This window comes from Leptosomus discolor, chromosome 16, assembly GCF_034619465.1.
Source record: "Leptosomus discolor isolate bLepDis1 chromosome 16, bLepDis1.hap2, whole genome shotgun sequence".
Lineage (NCBI taxonomy): Eukaryota > Metazoa > Chordata > Aves > Leptosomiformes > Leptosomidae > Leptosomus > Leptosomus discolor.
Window position 1 is genome coordinate 5503953 of NC_141406.1, and position 19291 is coordinate 5523243.

The 19291-nt window shown below is 44.4% G+C and overlaps 2 protein-coding genes across 3 annotated transcripts; one reads left to right on the forward strand and one right to left on the reverse strand.

Annotated features, from left to right (window-relative positions):
- Positions 1–462: 462 nt before the first annotated feature.
- GUCD1 (guanylyl cyclase domain containing 1) lies at positions 463–9948 on the reverse strand. Its single transcript, XM_086474093.1, has 6 exons — positions 9912–9948; positions 7966–8050; positions 6363–6528; positions 5520–5611; positions 3757–3998; positions 463–3264 (listed from the first exon to the last, which is right to left on the reverse strand). The coding sequence occupies exons 1-6, from the start codon at positions 9946–9948 to the stop codon at positions 3173–3175; spliced, it is 714 nt and encodes a 237-aa protein (XP_086330219.1). The 3' UTR covers positions 463–3172.
- Positions 9949–10415: 467 nt separating this feature from the next.
- SNRPD3 (small nuclear ribonucleoprotein D3 polypeptide) lies at positions 10416–13628 on the forward strand. Of its 2 annotated transcripts, none has more exons than XM_086474192.1 (4): positions 10416–10453; positions 11228–11371; positions 12098–12290; positions 13151–13628. In XM_086474192.1, the coding sequence occupies exons 2-4, from the start codon at positions 11246–11248 to the stop codon at positions 13210–13212; spliced, it is 381 nt and encodes a 126-aa protein (XP_086330318.1). In that variant the 5' UTR covers positions 10416–10453; positions 11228–11245; the 3' UTR covers positions 13213–13628. The 2 variants fall into 2 exon arrangements, with proteins under 2 accessions (XP_086330318.1, XP_086330317.1); XM_086474191.1 differs by lacking the exon at positions 10416–10453 and adding an exon at positions 10458–10482.
- The last annotated feature ends 5663 nt before the right edge of the window (positions 13629–19291 follow it).

The window sequence follows — 19291 nt, forward strand, 5'->3', positions numbered from 1 at the left end:
GCAAAAATAGAAACCCTGGCTAAAGCAGAGGCAAGGCTAGTGCAGTTGCACACTTCTCATTGTGCACAGAAAGCCACGGAGATGCTATTAGGGATCAGGATGGGTAATAAAAACTACTTCCCTGGAGCTGCCCTCCAGTAGGTGCTCAGTGGTTGCAGAGTACACAGAATAGCTGTTGAATACAGATAGTAACAATACTTTTGCTCTTCTCAGCTACGCGTCTGTATTGAAATTTTGTTTTGTACAATTCAGGTGATCCAGTAGGTGTTCAGGAAGTGCAGAATAAATACAATTTACAGCCTGGCAACTAAGAATTTATAGCTGAAATAAATATTTGAACTTTTTTTTTTTTTTCCTCCAAATTACAACTTCAGCTGTGCCATTTCCAGTTAAGTATATAACACATCCTCTAAAAATTTTCCAACATTTTTCATAAGCTAGTTAATAAATGCACTTGCTACATTATGTTACAGGGTGTGTGGCTTTAAACCTTTATTGAGAATGGCTTAATTACAAATAAAAATATATTTATGTATAAAATCCCTGCATGTAAAATACCCCTTCCTTTGCTATTGACATCATGAAGGAAACAAAGTGACAAAATGTTTTCAGAATGAGTGTTTCGATAGCCAGTCTTGTAGCGGGAAACAAACTTTCCGAAAATGCAAATGTTATGAATGCTTGTTCAGTGACCTTTTAAATCTGAATTTGTGTCATATAAATATTCAGTCTTTTCACTTGGCTTCTCCTTCTTCCTTGTGTTTTAATCTCTCATAGCTATCTTCCATTTGGTGGCTGTAAGAGATTGCAATGGTGGAACTCTCCTTTTGTCTGTATTAGCTTAAAGAGCTTTGTTTATCTTTCAGTTTTGTTGGAAGTATTTAAACCCTGGGTACCCAACACTTAACAGTCAGTTTTACACCTATCTCTGCACTTCAGGACACTTAGCATGCCCTTAAGTTCATGTTTTATGTATAAGCTCAAGATTCACATTTGTGCAACTGAACCAGTAAGAGGCTAAATGTCAATTACAAGCCTTTTCTAATAATTGTTTTTATTTAGCTAACCAAGCCTGCTCTAAAATAAATCCTGTAAATGGTATTGAATGAACTACCTCCCTGAAAATGCATGGGATAAGGAAGTACTCTATCAACCTGTAGTTTATGTACCTGTTAATTAGTAACACAGCTAATACAATCTCTCTAAATCAAACATCATGAATTTGGACTTGGACATAAAAATTCCCTGCTGGTGACTGACTTTGGAGGAGTTGGAAGGCATTATCTATAGTAAGTTTTGTACCTTTTTTCTGGGATTCTGCTGGTGGCACCAATGTACTGGTTCTACCGCTCCCAAATCACATCCTAATCTTTAGTCATTTTGCAAGTCTAAGTGCCAGAATGTATTCCAATTTCACCAATGATAAGCAAAATTTGAATACACTGAAAATTTCTTGTCACATACTTTTTGTTTGGAACTTTTTAAAAGGCTAGTGCATTTTAAATGTCTGTTGCTATTTTAACCTTTGTACAAAGGAGCACTCTTGATTCTACTAAGCATACTTATTGAATATTTTCCAGATACTTTTCAGTAAGTCAACAACTGATAAAAGGAAATGTTTTCTCTTAGAAAAAATCTTTACCATGCTGAAAGTAGATTCCTATTTATTATTTCCACCACTAAATAATGATGTCCTTTTACTGTTCTCCATGCAGTTCCAGAATGTGAATGGTTCCTTTTCCTAAAACCATGCCAAAAGTGCAGGATCTCTGTCTTAAGTGCAAAATAAAATTCTGCTAGCTTTACATCAGTATTGATTTTTTTTTTCTACCCACTTCAACATAGGTAGGGCTGGAGATCAAGACTTGTAGGAAATTGTGATGGATGAATCTGAAACAGGTGGCTATTTCTTACACTTTACAGTGCTCCTCAGCAAAGTAATTAAACACAGGTAATAGATAAAAGGATGATGAGTGGGCTGCTAACATTTGCACTTGATAATGTCTGAATACAGTAACTTCAGCTTAATCCAAATACAGCTGTAGTGCAAGAGCTACAAAATCTGAGTTCTGCTTCTTACTTATAGCAAAGAAACATTTGTATTCCCTCTTTTCTTAGTTGATTTCAGCTCTTCTTAGAAGGTTAATATCAATGGCAAAATTTGGCTTAAATTATGATTCAGCAGTTTAGTTACAATCCAGTATATGCTGTCAGATATTTACAATTTACACACAAAATGTATACCATTAGTGTGGATGATCATTTTCTGTATTTGCTTAGTAAGTGTAAAGTTTATATTTAGAATGCATTCTGTAGAAACTGGCACATGTGGGTGGCATAATGTTCAGAGATTTTTGCAAAGAACAGTAAAGATTTCTAGGTACAAATTAAATATCTTCACTTAAACTTTTGGGGCAATACAGAGCTCTGAGCAGTCATTCTAGAGGATTTATCCAAAAGAGACTGAGTTTGTAGTACAAGGGAACAATATCAGTAACTACAATTCAAAACTTAATGCAGTGGCCTAAATGCTAAATCTGTGTAAGGTGAATTTGGTACATGGGAAGTTTCCTTGAGTAAATGTGTTTCATTCCTACAATGCAGACAATACTGATGAGCCAGCAAGGCATTTTTTATTTTAAAATGTTTTAAGTTTATGGTTTTTTCCTTCCGTAATACCCTGCTGAACCTCAAATCCCTAGATTTAGGATGAAGATCAGCCCCTGATGCTTTGAAAAAGAGAGAAACAGGTATTGTCTATTTTTTTTTTCCCTGGTTTTGCTTACCTAAACCTATGCATCTATTACCAAGTGTTAAAGTTCATAAATTTGGTGCTTTTTTCTCATGTGTTTAATTTGAAAATAAGCTCAAAGTGAACAGGCTCTGGGCCTGTATTTTAAAACTGCTGTCAAATGTGCAATGTTGAAAAAGAGGGGGGAAAAAAAAACCAACAAAAAACCTCAGACATACATTGCAAAATCAGATACATCATCAGGAAGAAAAAAAGAAAAGACAGCATTGCAATATAGTCCTATCAATGTCTATAAAGCCTCCCTTGTTTAAGATCCCACTGCAATTCAGGAGCAAGGTCTCTGCAGGGGGAGTCCTGAGACAAGCAGCCAGCTGCCACGCGGGCTGCACAGGAAAGGACCAGAAGCATCAGGTGTGGATGTCAGCTGTCTGTGTAGATGAACAGAATATCTTCATCAGTGCCGTAACTCGTCCTGGCTTCCTCAAAGTTACTGATGCTGGTGCAGCACGTTCCTGTTAAGGAGGAACAAAATGTTACTGGAAATTCAGAGGAATTTGCCTGTGAAAGGCTCTTATACTGGGTCTAGCAGCCTCTACAAAGACAAGTAACTAGTATACAGACCAGACCTATCAGCTTAGGTTACAGCTTTACTAAGGTAGATCTTTTCCCCTCAAAAGCAGTGCTCACTGAAGTAATGCTGTGACTAGGTACTAAACTGCCCATCCTGTTATATTCTGCACCTAGGAAGAGTTCAGCATCTGTCACCAACCCATCCGAAAGCCGAACAAGTCTGCCAGAATGCGTATCTCAATGCCTCGAGCCCATCACAGCACAAAATGCAGCACTAATTTAATTAATGTGGCAAAACCCCTTCTGACAAATTGGTTAGTGATGCTTGAAATACATGCACGCTATCAGGGAAATCCAGCTGTGGCTCTGTGTTACATACAGACATGTTAGTACACAGTGGCTGAGAATCCACCCTAAAGGAACAAGCTACTCACGGTCAGCATAGGCAGGGTTGTTGTAGTAAATACTCCCTGAGGCTTTGTTGTAGCCACATAACACAATGAAATGGCCCTGGTAGTCAGGATTCCTGCAGAAGCACTTCTGTCCAATGGGGAGGAAGCAGCAGTATTTGACAGGACTTGAGCAAAGATCACACAATAGCAGGACTGCATTCACTAGGACGATGGCTACGTGACCTTGGGACAGGTGGTTTTGGATGTCCTGAACAGTTACTGTGCTGCAGAAAAAAACCCCAGACATGCTTATTAACAAGTTTCGGAAAGAGACTGGTATGCAGTGAAGCGTGTGATGATGGACAGTACTTATGACACGCAGCTGACATGGTTATTTTTATATCACAGGTACAGCTTTTTGCTGTTAAACCCTGCAAGCTTTGCTACAGACAAAGCTTGGCAAAACCTGTGTCATTCAAGGCCTTTTGATCTCATTGCTGCTAGTGAAGTGCAGAGCAAGAGCTCCACATTCTGCAGCAATGTAAATGTAATCTCAGTGTGTCAGATGCCCCAGAGAAGAGTATTAAAGGAGCTGGCAACTCGTTCAGTAACTCGAGAGACTTCTGTTGTGGGAAAGTTGTTAAGTGAAGTGTTCCCTCCTGCTCTTAGAAAAGCTTATCTCTGAAGCACCAAATCTTTATCGACCGAGTGGTTAAAGAGTCTATAATCACAAACCAAATTAAGCCGTGCCCAAATTTGCCTCTGTCACACAGGAGTATGTTTCTCCCGGTTGCCATTTTGATTCTCCCTGAGGCTTTATTGCTGCAGTACCTCCTACAGAGAATGTTAACCAAACAACCTATAGTCTCATCTGTTAAATGCTGTCCTTCACTGAGGCAGATGGTGTATTCCATACGCATTAGAAACTCGTCCCTTGGATATGTTCCAGATGTTGGGGCTGTGTGCACTACCTGAGTAAACTCATGACCTTTTTAATCTTTTCCAGGGTTGCTTCTCTTTGATTCCCCAACCTCAGTACTGCACAGGCAGAGATGTCCTCTGTCCCTGCCTTGATCAAGGCCATAGTCTTAAGGTTGCTAAAGCAAGATGGCCTGACTGTCCCTTCTGTCCTGTTACAGCTCCAGTTGAACAGGTGGTGCCATACAGACTCCGTGTACATTAAAAAGGACACAATTCTGCTAAATGAAAGCTGCATTGCAGCATTCAAATGCTGTTGTGGCTGCCCCGGACCCTCTCTTCTTTTCTCACTCTAATCATTTACCCCACTTTGACAACAGAGATCCAAATCCAGCTTCACTATAAAAAGGGACGTAGCTCAAGTTGAACATGTAGAATATCACTGTCAGTTGTGAAACAGTTCTGCATTTTTTCCCCTTCTCCTGTTCTTTCATAGAGGTTCCTTCTTTCATCCTCTCCTTGGCAAAAGGTCGTATGCTAGCATCTGTCTAGGAACAGAGCTCTAATGTTTGCATAGCCCTGCGAACAATGGGTTGTGTGTCCATGTAGCACTCTCCTTAATTCCAACAATGGCCAATTAGAGTGCTGTAGGCACCCCCTACTGGGTAATTTTAATGGATAATCGAATTCAAAACATAGACAATGGTCAACTCCTGTCAGTGTTCTCAAATCACTCTGTGTCATCAGTATTTTTCCTCAGAATTCATTATTAACTCTCAATGTCCGCTTTCAGATTTCAGTCTCTTTCACCAGTTTAGCTTGGTGACTCCAAGAAAAGCCTGGGGCTCACAGAATCTCCAAAGAGAAAAGAAAGAAAACAAGCTTACCACTTCTCCACCAGCACCTTGCAGGCTTTGGCTTGCGCAAAAAGTTGATTCACTCGATTCTCTTCTGTGTCAAAGTGCTTCCTGTAAAATGACTGTGGAGATAACAGAAGTTACGAACTGGAATGATGTTTACCTTAGGTAATCCACCACTTACAGTCCCTGCTAGCAAGGGCCTGCGTAAGTTGGAGATCTGGCTATGGGATAAGAGATCTCTCCCTTAGTTCACTGGTAACAGGATAAGGATTCTTGCTCTAAATATTACGTTTACATTCACTCGTGGTCAGTTACTGTAATTTCCATCCAGTGGCTATTCCGCTGCCTCCATGACAGAAGCCTGTCTGGTTCGTACTGGGCAGGAGCTTGCACAAGAAAAGCCATTGCCACTACAGGCCCTCACTGGCCCCCTTGTTGGCAATCCTGAAGAGGCCAAGCTCTCAATGGACATGGAGGCTGAGTTCCCCTCTCACCTCTAGAGGTGGTTCTTCCAGGTCAAGGCTGAGGCACGGTGGTGGGGAAACTGTGGAAGCTAGCACTGCTGCTGCCCAGGCTGTACCTGTTCTGTAGATAAATAGAGGGCTTCAGTCTCCAAAGCTGTCAAATAGGCTGGAACCTTTCATGAGCACTACATGAAAACTTAAAAAAATTTGTATTATGGAATCAAAGATGTAAAATACGTGGGATCGTATCTAGCCTCGCCTTTGGAACCGATTCATGCCAGTTTTGGCAACAGGCAAACCTGGTTTACAGGAACTGTGGTTAGTTGTAACACAGCAGAGCTTTCATAGCATGACACACCAGGCTTTAAAAACTGTCTGCTGTCTCCCAATAGATAAGAATACTAACCTGATTTTTGTAGCCCTTGTCCACTCCAAGCGTCTGGGTGCAAAATTTATGCTTAACACCGAAGTGCCGCATTAGGTAGGCCAGGTCAATAGTCCAGATGCTCTTTGTTAACTGGAGTTCCTGGATGGCTTTCTGAAATTCATCATTGTCCAGACGATTCAGGTACCTGTTGCATTAGGAAGGGCAGGGGAAGGGAAGCACCGGTCTTAGGAGGAGCAAAATGTGTGCTGTAGCCCAAGCCTCCACATCGCAGGACGTAAAAACTGAAACAATGGGCTTGGCCAAGAAATAACAACAACAACAAAAAGATCAACCCACAAAGGAGCCACAAATTTCAGGGAAGGGAGTAGGGAATATGTAGCTGGATTTATTGCTGACTTTTCTTAATTGGAAATGTTCGGGAATCTTGACTGTCTTACAGTGCTAGAAGTGTACAGGTGCTGTACAATAGGCAAGCTACACTGAGCAACTCTGTCCTGAAGGGCTTACAGTCTGACTGTACAAGCGTATTGGAGCAAACACAAAGAAGGGTTAAAGACTAAAACTTGCTTCACGCAATAGGTGGATTTCAAAAGGAGGAACTGTAAAGGAAGTCAGTAAATATTCAAAGGAAGCTTGTCTTGGGCACTGATGGCACAAAAGGCAATAAAGGGCAGATGAAGTCAGGAGAAAGCTTGGGACAGGTTGCAAAGGGGTGGGGAGAGGCAGTTACAGAGAGTTCTGGAAGTCAGAAAACAAATGGAAGTAAATGGAAAAAAAAAAAAAGGACTGGAACTGAGGATGCACGACAAACAAGGTCAGATCAGCAGGGTGAAAAGATTAATCTTGGAAGCTGAGTTTTGGGCAGACTGGAGTGGCAAAGAGGTAAAGGGAATAAAGAGGCAGAGGTTACAGTAGTCAAGATGGGAAATTACCAGCACACGGACTAACGTCTTGGCAGAAGGGATGGAGAGAAATGAAAATCTTCTGCTTCATATCTACTAAGTGGACATCTAAATAGGTATTTCTCCTGCACCTAAGCTCATGTTCCTCTGTGGAAGGAAAGAGGAGTTCAGCAGGACAGCTACTAGTTCAAAAAAAAAGAAAAACCAAAACAAAACCAAAATACCCCAAAGGGCAATACAGTGCATTGTACTGAAGTTGAAACTACGGGAAGAAAAACACTCATCCCATCGACTCGGGGCTCAGCAGGACAGAGGTAGATACTCATAAATTGGGATACACCTACCTGACACCTGAAAACACACTAAAGAATTAGGTGAATTGCTGTGCTAAGTACCAGTTCTGAATTATAACAACAGGAAAGAGGGATAACTTTTTATTAGCTTATGCATGCCAACCTGCAAAGTTCTTAGGGCTGACCAGGTATTTTGCATCTGTCAAAACAGTCAATTACTCAAAAGAGTCTTAAGTTCCTCTTAGTTTATATTTTCCCTTGCTCCTGCAGTAATTCTCCGAGGGTACCTGAAAATATGTGATCTCCTAAGAGTATGTTAAACTCACAGCTGCTTCAACACACCTCTTCCCGCTGGACACTGCTTCCCGCTGCCCCTCTCCCATGGGATAGAATTTCCCACCCGTTCCAGCCCAAACAGTCACTTACTGAAGCACCATCCTGGAGCAGGCTAGCCCGCAGTCCCAGTGGTACAACTGCTGAATGACTGGCACTTTCAGCTGGATGCAGTCAACTGTAGTGAAAACACCCCATTGTCAGTAAAACACGGAAGATGTCAGTCCATACAGGAATGGCTTTTTCTGTACCTCAGCACTAAATGTCAGCCTGTCCTCAGCTCTACAGTGGCAGAAACTTAAGAAACATTTTTTTTATCTGACTGGCAGGTGTGGGTTTTTTTTCTTAGGGGAATGTAGGATTGGTATTTCTGTACAGTTAAGTATTTGCTTGAGTCTCATACTCCTTCACTGGATCACTCTGCTGCAGGCTCCACTCCCTTTTCCTTAGAAGTTTCATTTTATTCTTTTTGGTGGGGTGACACACCTGCCAGCCCCTAACTATGAAGCTGTATCACCCCCTAAGTAATAGTAGGTAAGGCACAGGTATTCATCCTTTCTCGAGTCTGAATGTGTTTCTGTGCCACAAAAGGAGTTACACCGAATTGTGAGAAAACAGACGCAACCAAGATCTCTAGGCATCGATCTCTACAAGCCCCAAAGATTTAAGCCTTTTCTACAGACATAATTTATGTAATTTTAGGTTACCAAACCTCACAAATGGCACCAGCTGGCCTTTTGTATTAACTCCCTCAATAACTCAACAAAGGGAGAGGGGAAAAAGAACAATCTCTACCAAAAAGTCCCAGAACACAAGTAACTCCGTCCCTCCACCTCAGTTTTTATTTTTATAGGGTTGGCAATGTGGTGGTTTCAGTTTCAGGAACGCCCTTACCACTTGAAGGACTTGAAGAGTTGTGCCTGTTATTGCGACTTCGATATCGATCAAAGGGAGTGAATCCTACAGGGCCTTTCTCAGTAACCTCCCCTTTGATCTAGAAAACACCTTTGAAAAGTTTTAACACAAGGTCAACTATATTTTAAGATGGGAATAAAAATGCATTTGACATCATGCGGACTGGTCTAGTTTTGATGTACTTTTATTTATAAAAGTTTTGAAATAATCTTGTTTGTAATCTTTTATTATTTTTAACAAAGCTATAGCCTACTGTAGGGACAAGCCAATACAGATATTCTGGACTCTTCCCAAATACTTTTTCATAGTTGTACCACTGTTTAATCATGGCTCTGAAGACTGGCATACCCATTGGTATATCCAATCTTTTTAATTAATCTGGATTAAGGTGCTCCTAAGTATCCTGATGAAAAAATGAAAACTCAATTCGCAAATTCTCCTCAAATGAGGATCTGTGAGTATTCTGTAGTCACGTTTGCTTGGCATGTTTTGACTCTGTCCCCTTTTCGTTAACACCCAGGGCCTCTGTCAAGTCCCAAGATTAAATGAAGAGGTACATGTTTTCTACGTGAATGCTTCAAAGGGTAATAACTTTAATTTTCCTGGATGTTCAGCGTTCACTCATCTTGTTTCCCAACACACCCAACTTCCTGACTGATGACTGTCAGCTGTCCCGAGATACGATACAAGGCAATACGTGCTGGGGCTGTAAATAACGCTGGGAACACCCCTCGCTTCGCCAGCTCCTCGGCGCAACGAACGTACCGACCGAGCCAGTAATTCCACATTGCTGCTGCTGGCGAAACCGGCAGCGCCGCGGCCGCGGGCGGAGGCCGCCAAGGCCTCCGAAGGGGACGGCAAGAGCCGCCCGCCCCCCGCCGCGGCAGGGCCGTACCCAGGGCTCCCTCCCCCGGCCCACGCCGGCGCCCAGCCCGTTCCGCCAGCGCGGACCCCGCCGCGCAGACCCCGCAGCCCGGTCCCCTCCCCGCCGTCGGGGCGCCCCGAGCAGGGCTCCGCCCGGCCCCCCGGCGCTCCGCGCTCCCCGGCGGCCGCCCCCAGAAGGAGGGCTGCGGGAGGCGGCCGCGGCCGGGCCCGGGCCCGGTGCCACGGCGGGGCGCACTGACCTGGCGGCGGCTCCCCAGCCTCCCGGGGGCTCTTCATGGCGGCGGCGGGGCCTGCCGCCCGCTCACTGCCGGCCCCGCCGAGCCGGCCCGCGCGGCGGCGCGGCCCAGGGGCCCGACATGCTTCGACGCGGCGCTGGCTCCTCCCGGCCCCGGGGGCGGGGGCTGCGGGGGGCCGGGCCCCAGGGCGTTTGCCCCGCGTCGTCGCCGCGGTGTGGGCGGCGGCGGTCGGGTGTGTCGGTGGGCAGGGGCATGACACGGCGGGCGGGGGACGAGGGACCGAGGGCCGGGGCGCGACCTGAGGCGGGCGGGGAAGCGCGGGGCGCGCCGGTAGCCAGCCCTGCCCCGGGGGCGGGGCGCCGCCCGCGGGACGGGGCTGCCCCCGGCCGGCGGGACAAGACTGCGGCGGAACCGTGGTGCCGAGGAACGCGGCCCGGCGGCCCCGGGCGCCCTGGCAGTGGCGGGAAGGGAAGGGGCCGTCCCGCCCCCGCCTTCCGGTTCCGGCGCGCGGTGCACGGCGGGAACCTGGAGGAGGCCATTAGGGGGTGAGCGCGGGTGCGGGCTGAGGCGGTCGGTGAGTGGCGGCGGGATCGGTCCTGAGTGGGGTTCTCCGATGTCCTGTGCTTCCCCGGGAGCGACAGGGCCTTCCTCGCTCTCCGGACACCGTGGGGAAGCATCCGAGCTGTGCTGCCTTTCCGGTGGCCTCTGGGCTCGTTCGGGCGCCCGGGCCTGAGGGGGCGAAGCCGCGGTGAGGCGGCCGCCGGCCTGTGCGGGCCTCGGGGGTCTGCTCAGCTTCCCGGGGGTTGGGCCTCCCCGCCGGACCCGGGCCCCCCATGGCCTTTGGGACAGGGCTGGGGCCGGGGACCTTCAAATGAAGGAGGGTCGCTCGGCAGGGCTGCGGCTCCCTCATGGTAGAGCCTGGCGCTTAGGCGATGCGGCCTGCGAGCGTGGCTGTGCTGCCCACAGGAGCACCTTAGCTCGCAGGCGGTCAGGCTGGCTGTACCGTATGAAGTGGAGCTGGGACTGTTTCCGTTTGAGGTGCACCTGACTGTGCAAGTGGTCCGTTATCTGGTATATACAAGTGAGTTTCCTAGGTCAGAAGAAACGTGGGAAAGACTTACTGTTGCTGATCTCTTAAGTCTTTTCTTCCCATGGGCGTCTTTCTAGAGAAGTTTTATTATCAAAGCATGTGGTGTGTTCGGGCAAGAGAGAAAGTCGGCAGTTTGCACTAGGAAAGATCATAGACTGCATAGGTGAAACCTAGTCTGTAACTTTGTTTGTAATTACGTCCTTTGTTTTTTTTCTTGTCTCGGCTGTAGAGCCACAGCACTGCAAACATGTCGATTGGAGTGCCAATTAAAGTCCTGCATGAGGCTGAAGGCCATATCGTGACATGTGAGACCAATACAGGAGAAGTTTACCGAGGCAAACTTATTGAAGCTGAAGACAACATGAATTGTCAGGTATACCTGCTTCAGAAGGGTGGAGGGAACCTGTCTGATCGATGCTTGGAAAGGCTGATTGGCAGAGTGATTAAAATACCGTTGCTTTTAGTCTTAGGATAAAGAAAGCTGTACTGCTGCATGCCTTTAGTGTAGTGAAAGGGATTCAGGGTTACTGAGAGCTCCAAGGAGGCCAGAGCTTATCCTTTGTGCTTTTAGAGTCATATTGGGCACTTCTGTCAATAAGACGGGGGTTCTAAAGATTCTGTTCTGTCAGCAATGTTTCTGCTGGAGTTCTTTATTTAAAGCCACTGAATGTAAAATAAACCTTGATTTTAAACTGCAGATTTTTTTTTTTTTTTAGTGCATGTGTATTTAGGCATCCCAGGAGCACTTAATTTGGATTGACTTTAGGCACGTCATTGTTGAAATCAAAATGCTTCTTTAATAGTTAGGACTAGAATAGTTTTATTAAAACTGGTTCAGTATGAGAAAACAGAACTAACAAAGCTAACAAAACTAATCTGCAAACTGCGGAGAAAGCAAAAGTCCTGGACCTGCTTGAATAGTAGCAGGCCTAGGGATATGTTTAAATGGTCCTGGGTGCCTTGTGTCACAACTCCCGTTGAGAAAGCGTGTGCTTGGAAAGTCCTTGGCTTTGGTACTTGAATCCTGGCTGTATATTCTGCAGGAATACAGAACTGTGTTAGACACCTCTGTGAGCACTGACCGATCTTCACTTTCCAGATGTCCAACATAACGGTGACATACAGAGATGGACGAGTGGCACAGCTCGAGCAGGTGTACATCAGAGGTAGCAAGATACGGTTTCTCATTTTACCAGATATGTTGAAGAACGCTCCAATGCTAAAGAGCATGAAGAATAAAAACCAGGGTTCTGGAGCTGGGCGAGGAAAAGCAGCTATTCTCAAAGCTCAAGGTGTGTACAATGTGTTTGTGGTCCCCTGCCCTCCCCCCCCATTTTGTTGTAGAAGAACTGGAAAACTCACTACTGAGGAGAAAGCTGTGAGAAACTGAAAGATTACTGGTTCATACATTGTTCTTCTGTTTATTTCATCTTATGGTGGGAGTCGAGACTCAAACTGTGCCATTACCTGAATGTGTAACATCGATGCCACAGTAATTTAGCTATAGTGAGTAGTCTTGTTAAATGGAGGCTTTATATAAAACTTTGTCTTCTGTTTTCTAGTGACTGTGGCCACTGGCTGTCTGGAATACTTAGGGAAGGATCTAGGTGTGCTTCTTAAGCTTTTGTAGAAAAACAAATTCAGATGTTATGATGGTGCTTAAACTACTGGGAAGCTGTAATTACTAGCTGTTCTGTAGTTCACTCTCACTTGTACCTTTCTCAGGGGAGCAATCTAGTTGTAACAACATGGAATAATAATCATGGGCTGCAAAGTCCTTGGTTAACGTTAGCAAATGCAGTAAGGTTCCGTGGGGGAGTAACATCTGCTGAAAAGCACTGAGTTCTCTTGCAAAACCCTGGAAGAGTGTGGGGCTTTAAATCTCTCAGGCTACGGTTTTGTGTGCCAGCTTAGAAGGAACACAGAGTGTATGAACATTCACTGCATCTGTTCTAAGTAGCAAGAATAACTGTTGGTTCTGGTTCTTCTCACAGAATAATTTTCCCTGTCATAACACTTTCTGAAGTTCACAGGGTAGCCTCATTTCCCTGCTTCTAAGCAAGAGACTTTGAGAGTTGTTTGTTTTGCTTGTCTGTTGTTGAGATAACAGTTACGTCAAATTCATGTCACCCCTGATGTTTTCTTTCTTCAGTGGCTGCAAGAGGAAGAGGCCGTGGTATGGGCCGTGGCAACATCTTCCAGAAGCGAAGATAATTTTGGTCTTGACCGACGTGCTTTTTCTATTGGGGGTATTAACTTGACTACATGTGCATTGGTATCAGTTTTGTTTAATAAATGTTTCTGACAAAAACTTGTCTGCTCTTACCTGACAGGACTCCTCTTGGGCAAATACATTGTAGGTTGATTTCAAACTTAACAGCTTTGTCTGGAAAATAGCAGACTTTGCGTCTATATAGGATTCCTTTGTATTTGTGTGATGCATTGACTTTTGAAGATGTTTCCTTTTTCTTGTGTAGTCCTCTTGTCATTCAGTCTCTGAAGAATTAGAAGGCGTTCTTGATGAAGAATTTTTAAATAGCGTGATTTAAAGTTGCATTGGCAGCTGCATTTATGGAAAATAAGGCAAAACAGAGCAGCTTCCTGAGAAGCAAAGCGGTATGTTCTTTTGCTTTATACAGACCTACAATAGACAGAGGTCTGTCTTCAGATCTGTACAGCTTGTATTCTTGCATTTCTTGTTTTTCTCTTTGGATCCAGGGAGAATTTTTCATTAGGAGCCTACAACTTTGATAGCAATGAAAAATTCTATTCTAACTCTTTTAGCAGTTTTATTCCTCTGCCTGGGAAAAGATGACAGCATTTTCAAGCATTGTTCAGTTTGAAATGTTTTGTAAATTTGAGAGGTAGTGAAAGTATATGGGGAAAAGTCTTATAAATGGTTATCCATTAAATACCACTCAATACGAATGCTAATCTTTTGAACAAAACTTAGGATCAACTTTAGCTTTTGGTCTTAACATCTGTACACAGGCATGGATCATCAGCTAATCTGCAGGAAGCCAAATGTAGTTGTAACTTTGTTTTGCTAAAAGTAGTGTGGTGGCTGTTACTGACTTAAATCGTTGAAATGTTTAACACTTCTGTACTGAATCACACACTTGGATACAATCAATTACCGGTCTGTACATGTACCAAATGATTAGTCTTGCCTTTCTGCTCTGATGCTGTGAAGACTCTCCCTTGTGTGCAGACATGAAAGTTGAACTAATGTATTAATTTGTTGAATTGTCTGTAAATAAAGCTGTATTTGGTCTCGCATCACTAGAAAAACCCTGCTACACATTCTTCTGGGTAGTAATGATCCTAAATGTGAGCGTTAGACCTTCTTAAAATGTGTTTAAGATATGCTTGAGCTTAATTATAAAAACATTGTAGTGTCATCTTGTGCCCAGACTGAGGAACTTGTCTTTTGGACAAGATAGTTTTCACAAAGCCCTGCTTCAAAACGTGGCGTGTGAGTCATGTTTATAGAGCAGCAATCCTTTCCCGAAGACAGTATTTCCAACTTAAAATGAGCAATTTGGGGCTTTCGTAATGGTATGAAATACTGCCTTGTGGAAATGTGTCATTGTTCACATTGTCACTAAGAATTGTGACTGATGCCAGTTGATCAGGTCACATCCCTGTGAGAGTGTATCTGCGTAAGAGCTGGGTGAGTAAAAGTGCACTGATCTATAGGCAGACTAGAATCTTTCTAGTAACAGCTGTTTGTACTGTTTGGAATTCTTTAATAATCAGTTTGGTTCTAGCTCTTACTGTGGGAGAGAAGACATCTTTTCACAGAATTTCCTCCCCATGCTTAAGTAAAGGCTTCCAAATTTCACAAGACAGTTTTGAGAAAGACCATCTCAAAATCAAGATGAAGCTGAAGGCCATTTTGAGGTTTTATACTAGATGCCCACTGAAACTGGCATTATCTTTAACGCACAAAGGAGGAAAGACCTCCATCCTGGTGCTGTACCATGAGCTTCATGGTAAGAACTGAACTGCCTGCTGGTATCCTCTGCTAACGCCTGGGATCTCTGGAAACGGGGTGGGAGGTAGGAGCAGGCATTTCTGTTGACAGCCGCTGGCTCTGCTTGTCGCTGTAAGGTGGCATAAAAGGTGCCTGCTTCCCTAGTAGGTGGTACTGTGACTTTGGAATAGATGTCCTTTATTTGCAGTCTATTAACTGGGCTTTACTGCTTTTAATAAATGAGGCTTGTGATTGTGTTGCTAATCAAGTTGGAATTTTTGCACAATGGAGTCGGACTACCGGCAGCAGGCGGAACAGGAACGGCACCGCAAGGTGATTGCTTTGTAACTTCAGTCTAGTGTCTGCTGCGAGATATTATAGCTGCATCTTCAGCAGCTAGAGCTGCCTTCTCTTCCAGAGCGAACATCTACTAGAAACCTGAGATTGATTAGTGCAACAATTAATTGCCCTAAATATAAACTAGTATAGAATGGAGGGGGCGGTGTGGAAGGATGGCAAGCTGTTCTGCTTAAAGGGTGTCATCCTGGCTGTGGCTAAGGCACCGTGAGGGACAAAGGAAGTTACCGTTACCTTGTTTGGTAACGGAAGAGACAAGAGGTGTACTCAGTTTGAGCACAGAGGAATCACTTTGCCAGAACTCCTTTGGGTCTGGCCTCTATTGGGTCTCCCTGTAACCTCTCAAGGAAACTAATGGTGAGGATTGCCACATCTTTTTTTGCCGGACTATCTGGTGCTTCCCAGCCCTCAAAGCTCTGCTTCCTTTTTCTGTAAAGCCTCCAAAAAGAACTATTAATATGTGGAAAAGGAAGTAAGCCACAGATGGGGGACTTGACTAAAAGTATTTTTTGGAAGAGCTTCAACATTTTGGCGAGGCTGCAAATCTGGCCTGTTGGCTTGATGTCTCACTGTTTCCTTCTGACTGTTAAATAGCATGTAGCCTTTTCTGCAGGCTAGGTGTTGGCTGCTTTTGCAGAGGGCAGGGAGAAATGGCACTGCATCTTGACCACAGACAGCTACTGGAATGGCAAAGGCTTTGAAACACCAAGGGGAACCCTAGAAATTATAATGGTTAAATGCTGTTTAAGCTAATTAAAGCTGCCTGGCAGTAGCAGGTTGGCTGAGGATTGTTTCCACTAATGACGATTGGCTTACCTTTTCCATTGTTTTTTAAAGTTCCTGTTCCTCCTTGGCAGCACTGAGGGCAGGGGACAACCGTGAATTTCAGAAAGAAACAGTAACCCTCCCCAGTAGGTTTGACTGATGAATGAACTCTGCAGTGTATCTGCTTTAAGAAGTGTCTGTGCCTTCTGACGTTTCTCACCTTCTAGATTTATGACTGTTCACTGAGCACACAGCAATGATACTTTTTAAACTTTTTTTTTTTCCAACCAGTGTTGACTTAGCTTTTAAGCTTTATTTCATGTGTAACATTATTTAATCCACATCAGCTTTGAAGAAGATACTGGATTTTGCATGAACAAAAAGCTTTGCACTATGAATTCAGGTTGAGAATGAGTCTAGGATGAACTGCTTACCCTCTTCAGAAAGATGTTGTGAATTAGTGTTGAAGAGTTTGAAGTTTCACACTAGCAGGGATTTAAGCCCCAGCTAAGACAAACATATCACTTAGCAATTTCTGACTGAACAAACTGGCATATCAGTTAGTCACAGGCTGCTTTGAAGATCGTACATGCGATGTGTGTGTTACCCTTAGAGTGTGATAAATCATAATTGCCTTCTAACAAATGATGTCTCATCCACTAGATGGCTCTGTGGGTGAGAGAATGAAATACAAGAAACTAGAATCCTCTGGAAGGAAAAAATGCAAGAAATGTCTTCTGCTATAAAATCCATAAACTCAGTGCAAACTCTGGCATGAAAATACTCAGCTTAGTTTCTTTGCTCTTCAGTGTTCCCAGAATGCTGGCTTCATATGTGCCCAGGTTGTCCCAGTGGTTGGTCGATGCTGTGTGTTTCCCTGATACTTGGCTTAATGGTCACATGCACTAAGGGAGGTCGTGCAGACTCCTCAAGTTGAGCAACTGAAGCAATCTGTTTCTCTGGGATGAAGGATACTATGGATAGATACAGCTGTCTGGTTTTTAACATCTGCCCTTATTTGTCCTATCTTTTTGGTCATAGATTGCAGCGCTTTTTTCTCATTCTTAGCTGTTGCTTTGCCTGGGGGCCTGTAAACTTCTCCCTGTTCAGTGGGTTCAGGGCTCAGCGTAGCTTCCAGCTTTTGACAGAGACAAGCTACTGGCCTGAAGCTTTGACGTGAACTTGGCTCTTTGATATCATCAGTGTAGATGCCTTTGAAGTACTCACGTGGGGCAGAGAAGCTACGCTGCAGCCGTGCAAAACGATGTCTGGAAAAGCACAGGTAGAAATTCACCCAATCTTCCCGAGTCAAAACTGAGGTTGTGCTCTGGTACAAAACCAGAGGGGGACCCTGATAACAGCAGAGAAGACTTAAACAGTTGGAGAAAGTATCACTTGGAAAAAAAATTCCTTTGCACAGAACTGTAGGACTTCTCCTCACTGACCAGGTGCGTTCATCCCATGCAGGTGCAGCTCTGCTCTCCAGGTGTGTCTAACTGGTACGTGGTCCTAAAGCTGTGCTTTGCTTTAGTTCATTTCCCAAGGGTACTCTGCAGAGTGTCAGTCTGCGAGGTGGTGTGTTATGACTGAGAGGCTGGGAAGGGACACGGTGCCCGTGAGACAAGTGGTAAGCTATGGTGTCTCTTCTGAGTGTAGTTGCATGACACACTGTAAAAGCCTTGTTCTCCAGGGTAACAGAACCTGCTTTATACCAACTCTTAAAATTGCAGGAGAGGCAGCAGCCTCTTAATCTCTGCCAGTGAAAAGCAGAAGTAAAGGGATGCGGCCCCTAGATCTCCCATGCCCTCCAGAAAACCTCTTCTAGAGGGGCAGACTGGAGTAGAAAATCTGAATTTCTTGTGCTGGTGGTCAGGATAACTGTCCCACCTGTATCCCTTTGCTATTTAGGCTTCACACTGAGCTTTCATTTAAAATAAAGATGTCCTATTTCCTCTCGCCAGTAAAATGTGAGCAAGGATGGAAGGCTGATATCCCAGTGGAGTAATGATTTGGTAAGGTAGCAAAGGGTGGTATTCTGAGGTCTACAAAAAAATGTCCGCGATTTGGTTCCTTATTTCTCAGCCGCAGGTCAAAATGGAGGAAGGGTTCTCCCAGAGTTCTTTGTTTCCATCCTGACAGAGGCAAAAATTTAGATATGGACTTGCACCTTATTGCAGCTAAGCTAATTTCAGACAGTAAGACCTAGTCTTTCTCCTCTCACGTTAGATAAAGCTAACTTTACAGGACCCTCCTGCCTTCAGCGTTTCTTTGGGAGAAAAGAGGCGTACACCACCTTTAAAACATGGTCCAGAATAGCCTTGAAACCAACGCTGATATGGGCAGTGTGCTGCAAGATAGTTTCCAAGTAAGATAATACTGTTCTCCACCTCCTCATCTGCTCAGGGAGAGATCATGCCGGTGGACAGAAGAGCTACCATATGACTAGAGCATGCTGGGGCCTGAGGTAGCCGAAGCAGTGCTTGCCTGCAAGTACTTTCCCAGATCAAATCACGTTTTAACTCCTTCGGGTGTCCTGTTGTTGCCTGGTCCTATAATAATAGGTCTTGATAGTGTCAAGAGTACTTTGGAGGTAATGAATAAGGAAGTGCCACCCTCCTCTGCTCATGTTAACTGTACTTCAAAGACTAGGGTGTGGGATTATTTAACTCCATGTGGAGGCTGACGTTAGTGTACAGTATGACCGGTAGGTTGGGGTTTTTTTTTTACTCCACCTAATTCAGACATTTAATGAGAGAAGTATTTTGGGTTTGTGTGTGAATTGGTTCTTAGTAGACAGGCTATTATTCCTGGCACAGGACCAGTCATTGCATAAGTAAGTATTGTGTAGCCCTCTGCTGCTCAGCAGAGACTATCGGAGTCTATGAAAAGTGGAGATTTTCCAGCATCATTAATTCAGGGGAGAACGCTGAAGCCCTGGCAAAGAAACAGATTGTATCCAGAAGATGTGTAGTTATGCTGGGAGAAATGAAAAGAATGGCAGAAAAACACGATTACTGTTCTTTTGTTTAGTGAACCGCTTGCAGCGAGCATTTAATTTCTTCTTCATTTTCCCTTGCCTGGGGATTTAAAATCTGTTGTCTGGTTGGGGGTTTGCCCTATTTCCAGCGCAGTGGAGAGATGCTAGTACATCTACTCCAGAGCAAACCACTGCTTGTTGTGAGGCAAAAGTCCTCA